Source organism: Sprattus sprattus, assembly GCF_963457725.1.
Source record: "Sprattus sprattus genome assembly, chromosome: 13".
Taxonomy (NCBI): Eukaryota; Metazoa; Chordata; class Actinopteri; order Clupeiformes; family Clupeidae; genus Sprattus; species Sprattus sprattus.
The window spans coordinates 19,421,863-19,434,039 of record NC_137911.1 but is presented as its reverse complement, the minus strand read 5'-3'; the positions used below and the strand labels follow the sequence as shown (position 1 = coordinate 19,434,039).

Sequence of the window (12,177 nt, the reverse complement as noted above, 5' to 3'; positions counted from 1 at the left end):
AATGCCAATTAACATATAGGCCACAACTGTAGACCTATCTAATTCAGTAATCATCTTGTGTTCAGAATACAATAAATTAAGTGTTGTATACAAATTGGTGAAGACCTACTTCTCCCCATGATTCACAGGACCTATATATATATACAGCTTGTTATGAAACCGTGTAAAAATATTCAGGAACATTTCTGTCAGTAAGATAAAAGTAGAAAGGCAAAGTGTCATTTTGAAAAGGTCCTCCTACACTGGCAGTATTTGCTTCTGCAGATGAGACTCCGCAGAGAGAAACAGAGAGAGAGTGTGCTATTGAACAATCTAGTACTTCCCATGTGACAGGGGTCACATTACCACTCCGCTAAAACATCCCCTCCCCCACACCTCTCTCTTTCTCTTACTCTGTTCAGATAGTTCCCTCTCCCTTCCTTCTCTCCTCCGCCCCCCCTCATCCACGGTAAGCAAGAATGCTGACAGGGTGTCAGTGTACATTAGGCCTGACTTGGCCAGAAGAAGGAAAGAATTTTCACTCATTGGCGTCAAAAGTTAACACAATGTATCTCACAGTGTCCCGTTCCCGTTCAAATTGTCAATATTCTACCTCTAGACCCTCCATAGCAGTTATACAGTTGGTTGCTTTCCGGGTCCGTCATGAAGGCACAGTGCTGTTTTGAAGCAAATAAAAGGTTGTTATGGTGATCCCAGACATCCAATTCGTTTTGCTGAGGGGTTTAAGAAAGTGTCCACGGGTTTGATAGAAGAGGAAAAGTAAACAACGTAGGCTTCATAAATATTTCTACTGCATCTGTGTGACAAATAAATAAAACCTACAGCCAAAATACCATAGTCACATACATTTAATACAGAGACACTCAAAGTCAAGAGGTAGAATATATCGGCCTTCAGGATAGGTCTGTCATCAAATATAATGGCAAACCCTTTAATGTACACGATTCATAACTTTTCTATAAAATCACAACAAACTCTTTCTGAAAGGCATTTTCAAACTAGTGAAACATGAGCCTACATCTCGTCTTGTGCTTGTTTTCATTCAAGTAGGTGATAATGAATTAATTATTTTGACTTACTATAGGCTTAAACATATACTTGTACAAAAAAATACTTATATAAAAAAACATTTTGAATCCTTCAACAAACTGGATGCTCTTCTAAACTGCAGACAGTGACAGTAAATAGTAATTGGTCAGGTGTCACTTTGGATGCTGGATATTTCCACTCTGAGTACAATTCAAATCATACATTCATTCATTCCTCAGGATTCATGAAAGAATACTTTGTTGCATTTCAGTGCATTTAAGTGTGCTAAGTGCATGTGGCAACAGCTGACCCATGATTTGGCATGCCGACATTTTAACATTTTACACTCTTGAGTTTAGGCCACTACTGAATCAGACTTCAGCTCTGGCTACAACTTCTACAACATCAGACCAGATTTCGACAGCGATAAAGTCCAGCCTCACTGCAGGCATGGCAGAAAACTTCAGAGAGCTGCACTTCCATATGCACTTCCAAGATGCTGTTGTCATGGGTCATTCGCCACTCCAGTATTCGCTTATCTTGGATACCACAGTCCCCAACACCCCTACTGACACAGTTTACCTGGGGGTTAAGACCCTACTTGTACCTCCAAGATGTGTCCCAGGTGTCCTTGCTCTTTATGTTGGCTACCCTGTGGTACCCCTTCCGTTTCGCTTGGAGAATTAGCAGGACCAAGCTGGACCTCCATGATGTGGTTCAAGACCCTCTATGTTGTTGATGATCATCTTGGGCGCCAAAGTCCGCCCATTTACTATCCCAACCCATTTACTTTTCCTGGGGGAGTTAGGACCCTACCAGGACTTCCATGATGTGGTCCAGGTCACTGACCTCTGAGAAGCACAGCTGCCGGGCTGAGGAGGGGCAACTGGTGGCCACTTTGAGCCCTGCATCGTCCCCCCCCAGTGTGGAGGACAGCGAAGCCATCCGCGAGGACCCCAGTGCTAGGATGGACGACACATCCGATGCATCGTACATGGACGTGTCAATGTCCTCGAAGATGTCGTCCAGTGCCAGGTCCGACAGGTAGCCTGGCGAGTTCACCAACTCATACGAGCCCAGGAGGGAGTGAAAGCCCCGCGTGAGGCCATCCGGGGAGGGGGGGTCATCTAGGGATAGCAGGGACGGAGGCATCGAAGTGAATGAAGACGAGACGAGTGAGACCTCCAGCTGGTCCTCCTCCTCTTCCTCTGAGCAGCCGGGGCAGGTGAGCAAGGTGCTGTCTGTGTCTAACCCACTGAAATCAAACAAGTCCTGTGGGGCGCTGGAAGTTACTGAAGGTTGGGCCCCACATGTGAGGCTGGGGCTCTGCAGTGGGGGGGTGGCATGGTCAGGAGCAGTAGCAGTACCTGCGGGCAAGGCCACTGACTCCTCCCCTTCCTGTCTCATCTCTTCCTGTATCTGCCGGAGCGTGTTGACCAGCAGGACGGAGCGGTGCAGGCTGGGCTCAGTGCGGATCTGGCAACCATGGAAGATCTGGCAACCCTGCAGCTTGTCCAGACACAGGGTGAGTACTAGCTGCCGCTGCTGCAGGTAGGACACACCTGAGTCTGAGTTGGGGTCCACAGCATCCACGCTCCCCACCAGCTGGTCCTCCTGGATGCCCCACTTCCGTTTCACTCCACGACCCAACATGAAGCTGAGGAAGACACAGACAAGACAAAAAAGACACATTACTATACAGATGCACATTACTTTTCTATACATATGTCTATTTTAATATAGTTCTTAGATACAGAGTATCAATTCTAAATCATGAGAAATTGTTCTCTGGATAACCATACATAGTTCATAATCCATTTGAAGACCGTGCTTAAGGAGATTTTTAAATTCATCAAGCCAGTATGACCAAGTAGCGTTTTAAAGCAAGTATTCCCAGGCGCTGGCGCACTGATAGCTGCTGACCTCACTTCAGCGCTGTCTGCAGTGGTTATTATTACATAGAGACTGGCGCTTGCTGTCTCTTTCTCTGCTTTTTCATTCGCACTTGACTGACTCAAGCGATCAGTTTGTCTGCTACACACAGTGGAGTGAGGGCCGAGGGACAGGCGGAGAGGGAGGGGGAGGGGGGTGAACTGTGTGCAGAGCGGAGTGGGCGAAGAAGAGGGGGGGATTCAGTGTTATGTAAAACAGTACAGATTGTCTAGGACTGAGATGCAGCTGCCGCTCTGCTCCACGAGATGAGAGGGAGACAGAGAGAGTGGAGAAAAAGAGAGTGGGAGAGGGGCGAACGCCCGGGTCAAACTAACATGAAGAGAGAGCGTCCGAGAGGAAGAGCTCTCTGCTCACTGACGCTGCTAGATTAAAGTAATTTTTTTTCCTGAAGTGTCTGATGCAAAATGCATGTATTTTAACTATAAGGTTTGATTGGTACTGACCACAAATTCCTTCGACTTCATCCTCCTTCTATAACCCCTATGGAATAGCTGCAAGCTTCTTCCACTCACCCACGCAATTCGCCGTGTGATCGCACGGAAACGGCTTTTAAATATAAATGCTACGATACACTATAAGATAACTACCTGCTATTGAGCTTCGGGACCGGTTGTTTTGAAGCGGCTCAGTCAGTAGTAGGTTAGCTTTTAGTTTTTTTTTTACTTTGTTAAAGAATAAGGTAGCCCGTGTAGTCAATTCAGGACTGAGCTCACGTTAATGTTGGCTTGTTGAGTCGCGGGTTTGATTCAAAACCAGAGTTTTTCTGTCTGAGGCAACTTCCATTACTGAATGTCACAGGCGAGTGCAGGATCGCATTCCTGACGCAAGTAGAGGCTGTTGGTCGACATCGCTCATGCACTTGACAGAAACAAAAACACTACAGCTGAGAGCACGTCAAGAGAACGATTCCTTCACTGATCACAAGACTCCCGATTTCAGCCAAACTAATTATTTTATTAAGTGGGCCCTGTCCCACTGTGCACGCTACACATAGGGAAATAACGTGCTAACGCATTGATGTCTAAATATAATCCTCATCCAAACTGTACAATTACCTTAAATCTCGTACAGCAAGTATATCATCAGCCTCTGTAGGTCGTATAGGCTACGGTCAAGCTACTTACCCTCCGTGTCCAAAACAGCCAGTTGATTGAAATAGTTGTGCTTCGGGTCCATGCGCATGATTGTTTTTTTTTAATTATTATTATGGTGTCTTCCTTTGCCTACCCGCAGCCAGTGTGATTCCTCAAGTTGTTGTCAGCTGTGCTCAACCGAGAAACATATAGCCTAGTCTGAGTATACAAAAACAAGTAATGGACCACTGCTCATCCCAGCGCAGTCATTCGCCACTGTCAACCGAGTTGCCAAACAAGTCGTTACCAGAGCGCAGGCAGGGCTGACGTACCACGTTAAGCCCCGGGTCGAGGTGATGTTGGGGGTAGGGGGGAGAGGGAGGGGTGACAGGACACACGGCGGGCCGGGGAAAACAGCTCCCGGGGGCGGAGCTCCGGTTTGCCACGCTCAGTGGATAAGTGGATTGGAACTCTCCCGTCCCGCCCTACACGCCAGATCTCCGCTCTCACTCACCGAAGGAGGTGTAGGCTACTGTGGACAGCCCTCCGCCGCTCACGGGGCATCGAATGTGCACACAGGCTGAAGGAACAAGCCTCCAACAAGTGACAGAGACCGCGCGACACCACAGGAATGTCGCATTAGAAATGGGATTTAACATAAATAATACATCATAATAATACCATCATTTTTGTGCATATCATGCAACCCATTCCTAATGTACAATAATACGCTTGTAATAACGTAGGGTAGTCATAAAAATGTCTCCAAGCAGTTATGAATGAACTTTACACCACTTCTGGAATTAAATTAAAGGCAAAGACAATGACACACACGCATACATATAGCAATGCAAAATTTTATTTTTAAAAAATATTTACAAAGTTGCTACAATATACAATCTTCATAGAAATATAAAAATCCATACTGTCTTTGTTGTTTGGACCTGACATCATTGTGTGATGTTACAGTTACTGATGATCTACAAGTGGCAGAATTCCTTCCTAGTGATGGCACACAGAAACGATGATTAGAACATGTTATCTGGAGTCATCTTTAAGAACAGGACATAATAATTGTTAAAGTAACTTTTCTGAAAGAGGTAATGCTTAATAAACACAGAGTTGAATTTCTGCTAAATTAATAATACGGCAGACGCAGCGGCGCACTTGAAAGAATGAATGGAATGTAGAATCTCTGGAGAAAACAAGGCTGAGGGAAGCGTAACCACATGCACGGCTCCCAGCTAAAAATGATCTGAAACTTTTGTACCTCTTCTTCAACATAACATACAGATAAAATGAATCACATCAATATTATTCTTTTGTAAAAAATACAAATAAAAAAATAATAAAATATGGCTTCCAACTGCATTAAGCTAGCAGGAGCTTTTAGAGGCAACAATTTAAATACTTTAAATTCGCCATTTTTCTCAAAGGTTATATGTTAATTGCAACCAAGTTATAAGACCATCCCTTTCTCCATGGAATGAAGACATGATATCTGACTACCACCCACAAGCCTCCAGAGTTGGGACAGGGGATCTGACATCAGATAGCAAAAAAGAACAGAATTTGGGGCAGTGTAGTTGGACTATAACCAACAAGACCTCCAAAATGAGTTTCCTTGTGTTTTCTGAAGACTATAGGGCATGTTCTGCTCTAACACTGTAGGGCCTCTCCAAACCTTTACTCATGACTATTGCACAGTCTTTTGAAAGCCTTCTGCAGAAGGTGGACTGTTGTATGCCGTCTGTAGCGGAGCAGTCTGTTGAGCTAGCTACTCGCTAAATAAAATACAAATTGCACTGCTTGATGATACTTGAAGCAGAGGGTAATCGTCCTTCCAGACTCCCACTGAAAGCAGACAGTGGACTTTACCACAGATCACCACCCACATAATGGCTGATGCTGCAGTGGATCTGGAGCCCGTTGCTATTTGGGCAGTGTCCGTCATTCTCAGGGCACACGTAACAGTACACAGGCTTTGCATTGTGTTGATGTTGGACAAGCAAAAACAAACAAACAAATAAACAAACAAACACAAAAACGTATCTACTCGCTGGATGGGACATGTATTCAACTGGTCACTTAATAAGGAGAAATATTAATTAATAATAATCTTTAACAATATTATTAATTCATATTAATTCATCTTTGTTGTTCAACACATGTACAACTTTCTTCAGATTCAATTTGTGTAGTGTAAATTCACTGTCCGATGATCACAAACAATAAATTACAAAACAATAAATAAACTAAACAAAAGTAAAAACAAACATACACCAGGAGACAGGAAACATGTACAAAAGGATATGAAAAATAGAGCATACGTACTTAATCTCAGTTTGTATAAAAGAAAAAGAAAAGTAGAAATATGGTGCATCTCATTTGCCCGCTCATACAACCCATCCAGACACACACACCCAGACACACACACGCGCGCAGTCATTCACTTATAAAACTACCCAGCCTTGATCGGATGGCAGTGCTTGTCTATGACCCAACGATGATCTCCATGATGTGGTCCAGTTCGCTGAGGTCCGGCCTGCAGCCAGTGGAGGGGTTGAGGGGCGGCTGGCTGTGGGTTTGGGTGTGGCTTGAGCTCAGGCTCTCCAGCAACTCGTAGGGGCCTGTCCTGGGAACACTACCTCCAGTACCGCCTCCGCCCCCACCCCCACTACAACCACCAGCTCCACCAGCACCAGCCCCCTGCATCCCTGTAAGCATGGAGTCCAGGTCATAATAGGATGCCTCCACATCCGAAAACAGCTCCTCCAGTGCAGCCTCGGGGACTGGCGTGGGTCTATTTGTCTCGAACAGCGGGCTGAAGATCTGCTCTGTAGTCTTGGCCAGCCTATCGCCATCCTCCTCCCCAGCCTCTGTCCTGTCGTACTCTGCAACGTCCTCCTCCTCATCCTCGTCATCGGCAGAGCCATCTCCGCTGCCTTTGCCAAACTCGTCAGCGCCATCCATCTCCTCGGGGTCGCACATTGGCTCCCCCTGCCAGCGGGGCCCCAGGCCCATCCCCACCCCCAAGCTCATGCCCAGCTTGCCCGGCAGGAAGGGCGCTGGCGAGGCCACGGAGGAGAGCGGCACGTCCCCGTCTTCATCCACCACAACGTCCTCTTCCTCCCCGTCCTCATCCTCTTCGCTGTAGCCGACTGCATTGAAGGGTGTGGCCGGCTGCTGCTCTGGCTCCTCCTCCGTGAGGGCGGAACGACAGAGGAGGTCAGAGGTTGCGAGGCACTCGGCCTGGGTATGGGCATGGCTTAGGGCATCAGCTGCTGCCCCTACCTGTATGAACGTAAGAACACGTGTGGTAGAAGGAAGGTTATACACGGCTCACCACAATGGCAGGTCAACATGAGGCTCTAGACAGATAACTGCTTGTAATCATAGGGATAGGGATAGGGATGAAACTGTTGTGTGGCAAACCACAGTAAAATTCCTAACGGTTAGTGTTTAATTATCATTAAAAACACAATTTGAATCGTTAAATACTGACCAGCATCAACCAAAGTTAGCAACAGTCTCCCAGACACAGGCATGCAGGCAACATGGATTTGCTTTATTGGTGAACACATGGTAGAAGGCAGTGATGGCGTTCTCGAGATATTTCAGTGTTGTTGTATTTTGGATTTTATAAGAGTGCTGAGGGAAACTAAAGCCAACATCTTTGAACCTAGAAAAAAATAACCCATGTGTTCCGCAAACTATGTAACCAGTTTACTACGCACACTTCATCAGTGGCCTAGCAAATGATAATGATAATTAATAATAATAGCTTATTTATTATAATACATATGTTATAATAGATTAATAGATAATAGCTGTGTATGTGTGCATTGACTGTACGTATTTTGCCATTATTGGGGAATCAACGGCTGTGAGTGGCTAGGGTTGGGAACGATTTTGTCTGTGTATGTGAGTATTTGTGCGTAATTGTTTTATGTACTCTATTTTCTGTACATCTGTGTTAAGAACCCCCTTGAAAACGAGATGGTTCATCTCAAGAGGTTTATCCTACTACTACTAAATTGTCATATAATAATAAATTGTCTTTCCTCTACTGAAAGTTATCCATGCAACAAACAGTTAAGTCCACTGTTCTATTTCAGTTATGGAGCATAATGTATGCTAGACATGATGAACAAGTAGCTAGTTAAAGATTAGCCTGTCCAGAGTTGCGAGTGTCATCACACCACATTTTTTGAAAGCGACTCTCATTTCTTATTGTTTTATTTAGACTTGGCAAAGCGAACAAAACTTACGATGGTAGCAACACTTAGAAACTCTGTTACATAACTTTAAAAGGACATAATAAGAGAAAGACAAAGTTAGAAACAAATTAATGTTAGATGACCGGCTAACATTATGTACTAGAACAACGGTGATCGCGTCCGACTAGAGGCCATCATAGAATTGCTAATGCTACAGTGTTACACTTAAACACAACTTTTATTTTTGTATATAAATTCAATAATCATCTATCCACTGGTAATAAGGCATTTGGCTCTGGTAATAAGACATAAAGTCAATACTTTGCTGTCAAGGGGAACTGGATATCGGAACATATTTAATTTGCCCTTTTCAGCATTCTGAAGTCACCTACTAATTAGCCTGTATTAGACTTTTAGAAAACAACATGCACAAGCAGATCTGACTAACATTTATGCAAACAAAAAATGCATATCATGCTGCTAACTGTATGTGGTTTTCAAAACGTAACTTGGTGATATGCTTTCAGATCATCTATCAGTAGTAATATTGTTGCATTTTATATTCACTACAGATCGATCTACCCATACATCACCAGTAACTGCAAGCAGCGCTGCACATTTAAAAATAAAGAGTCATATAGTAAGGCACCCTAGAGGAGCCATTGACTAACAGCCTGGATATTTCTAGCACCAGAAAACCCTCTCTTTGCTATCTGAAATTTAAATCTCATGAAACTGAAACATTCATCACACAACACTCTGCTTTCAAGGATTTTTCCTTGGTCAGCTATTTTCTTGCATTGTGCCTGACTTTAAAGTTGCTAAGATGTATCACAAATGACTGAATGTAAATGTAAATGCCATGGCACTGATAGAGGTTTGCTTGCCTCCCACCTGCCAGGTAAGGTCATAGGTCATCTCCTCCTGGATGTGTCGGACGGTGTTGGCGATGAGGACGGAGCGGCACAGGTTGGGCTCTACCAACATGTGGCACAGCTGCAGCTTCACCAGGGACATGTTTAGCAGCGTCTGCCGCTGCAGGCTGTATGACGACAGCATGCGCAGGCTCACCGGGTCCTCGCCTGGCAGCGGCCCCACGCCTGCGCTCCTCAACGCCGCCTCTTCCTCTTCCTCCTCCTCACTGCCCGCGTCCGCAAACTTTCGCTTTGTGCCTTTCTGAAACATGCTGTGCTCCTGAGGTGTACTGGTAGGGAGGGAAAAGTACAGGAGTTCAGTCAGTCCACTGGTCCACATCACACACGTCATATTACTGAAAAATTAAGTAAAAGAGCTATGCACTACGAATTTATGATTTACATCTTAACACTGCAACAAATTTGCTTTAAACAACTTCAAAGTATGCAAAGAAGTATGCATAAAAGTAGAAGTGAAACTGTGACTAGTATTTTGTTTTGGGTCTTGCCGTTAGTTTTGGGTTTTTGTCGTCTACGAGGCAGCAGTGCTCTACCTTTCCTGAGGGCGAGGCACAGGCCAGAGCACGGCGGCTCTCTCTCCCGCGCTCCATCTGCCATGCCCCCGTACTTTAGTACGAGCGTCAGGCAGCCTAAGGCCCGCCCTCTCCCCGCCCATTCTGGGCTGCCCTGCTGAAGGGAACAACCACACACGGTTTCTTTAACGCACCCGCCCGAACCCGCATCCCGACCCAAACCCAGGCCCCGTCCCACCAGTGCAACAGCTGCAGCATGCTTCACCATCTGCCCAGTAGCTAACCAGGTTGAGACACAAACACACACAAATGCACACACATGAACACTCACACACACCTCACACACACACACACACACACACACACACACACACACACACAGACACACACACACACAGACACACACACACAAACAAGGAGACCAGCAAAGGCACATTAGACAATGTCCCCCACCCATCCCCTACAGAAACATCACTCGTCTTTACACTGCAATAATATCCACACAATTCCATACATTTCTGGGCATCACATTTTAGCACACAAAACCTACACTACTGTGGGCCAACCTGATACCAAATATGACAGAGACGTGGTAAAAGGCATTAGGTGAGGACAACAAGCTTCAGTAGTGTTACACAATGGGTAACGCTGTGTATTCTTGCAGCTACCCTCAAAACCAAGTTTGTGGCGTTTATGCTGTTAAATGACATCACGACTTGGGGCTGATCCACTGAAATGTCTTCTCATGTATCTGTGCATCAAAGATACAAAGTAACATACAGGGTCAGAAGTATCAACCAACACTGCTGGAATTAACCTGGGGAAATGCGTTCTGTCTACAATACGTTTCCTGAGAACATGAGAGTAGTGCATAACAAAATTTTAGAACATTTTAGAACCAAGGTGACTTTCCCAAGCACATGTTCTGTGTGTTCCATGAAGTTCACGGAGGTGGTACCTGATAATGAAGCAGTTACAGTATTATTATGGAGAAAATAAAGATTGCGCAATCTACACATCACTTCACAACCATGATGACAGTACACCTGTAAGAGCAAAGAAGAGAGCCCATTCACCAATATCCAGGAAAAAAGACGATAGATTGAAAACTGAGTCACTGTATATGTGGTGTCTTATTTGGGATTTACTTGGGATCTAAAACAGAAGATATGCTTTTTATTAGTGTTCCAACTACATCACAATATCTCTCTGACACACACACACACACACACACACACACAGACAGACAGACAGACAGACACACACACACACACATACACACACACACACACACACACACAACTTGTGTTCAATTTCCAATTAAAAGATAAACCTATGAGAAGAAAAATCAGTGATGATACAAGCCTAAGTGCAGTGTTAATGTCATGCTTATTACAGCTTAAGGACGGGCTCATAGCCTAATCACGTTAAAAGCTCCTTTTTGAAGGAGCTCATTTTGAAGTCCAACAATCTGCAACATAAATCATACACAAGCCTCACAAAAATCACAGATGAGCATGCCTACACCCTACAAAAATGTCCTAAACATCCTTTTGATCAATCAAATAACAGGTAAAAAAAAAAAAGAATATGCTAACTGTGACAGCATCAACATTGTAACATGAGATGAACTCTACTTATAGCAAATAGCCTACCATAACCATACACACACATATTTGATAAATCTGCCATGTGCTTACTACCTGTTGCAGAGCAAATTACTATTACTCTTTCATCACCAACTATTAAAGCAGCATGTAGTTTTCTGACAATCTACTGAATCTATAGCTACTACAGCTATTGCCTTTAGGCTCACATAGAGTCCTAACACAACTATTATGTATGAACAACATACACTATCATTTGTAGGATAACATTGCCTGCATGAGACAATTTCTATCTCTTTTCTCATTTTTTTCTTACCACATTAATTTCCAAGCTTTTCATAGGAGTGGACTACTTGGTAGGATTCACTGAAATAGAATGAACAGCAGAGGACATTCATATGAAAAATAATTGCCACCGAGGTTAATGATAAAGGACAGAAACGAATGCCACCAGGTGGGAGGGTGCCTACAGTTACACACAGTGTACAATTTATCTCTGATGGGGAATGTGAGCGGTCATGGTATGGCCGGGTATGACTCAGTTTAACCACTAATAGAATGGCTTTAAACAAAACCATACTGAATATGCCAACTAAATTAGACACAGATGCACTTAAATTCGGATAAGTGATTTTTTAAGACAATCTAATGGAATTCTGATTTGTTTACCCCTCGTACATGGTGGATGGGATAACGTTAGCAAGCGTTAAACGACAGGTGAACTCGCTGTTTCCCGTTTAGATGTGGGGGAGTTGAGTGACGTTAACAGTACGTGACAGATAGCAGAAACCAAATGACATCTAGTTTGATATGCTAAAATTTTAGATCGCTGGAATAGTACAATTATT

The 12,177-nt window shown here is 44.2% G+C and overlaps 1 protein-coding gene and 1 pseudogene across 2 annotated transcripts; both read right to left on the bottom strand.

The window, feature by feature from the left end:
* Positions 1-1,833: 1,833 nt before the first annotated feature.
* LOC308374861 (SERTA domain-containing protein 2-like) lies at positions 1,834-4,208 on the bottom strand (the record flags this gene model as incomplete). Its single annotated transcript, XM_080850815.1, has 2 exons — positions 4,107-4,208; positions 1,834-2,686 (listed from the first exon to the last, which is right to left on the bottom strand). The coding sequence occupies exon 2, from the start codon at positions 2,680-2,682 to the stop codon at positions 1,834-1,836; it is 849 nt and encodes a 282-aa protein (XP_080706941.1). The 5' UTR covers positions 2,683-2,686; positions 4,107-4,208.
* Positions 4,209-4,896: 688 nt separating this feature from the next.
* On the bottom strand, positions 4,897-9,919 carry LOC308374821 (cell division cycle-associated protein 4-like; annotated as a pseudogene). Its single transcript, XR_013969084.1, has 3 exons — positions 9,744-9,919; positions 9,170-9,479; positions 4,897-7,349 (listed from the first exon to the last, which is right to left on the bottom strand). The product of XR_013969084.1 is annotated as a cell division cycle-associated protein 4-like (transcript).
* Between the last annotated feature and the right edge of the window lie 2,258 nt (positions 9,920-12,177).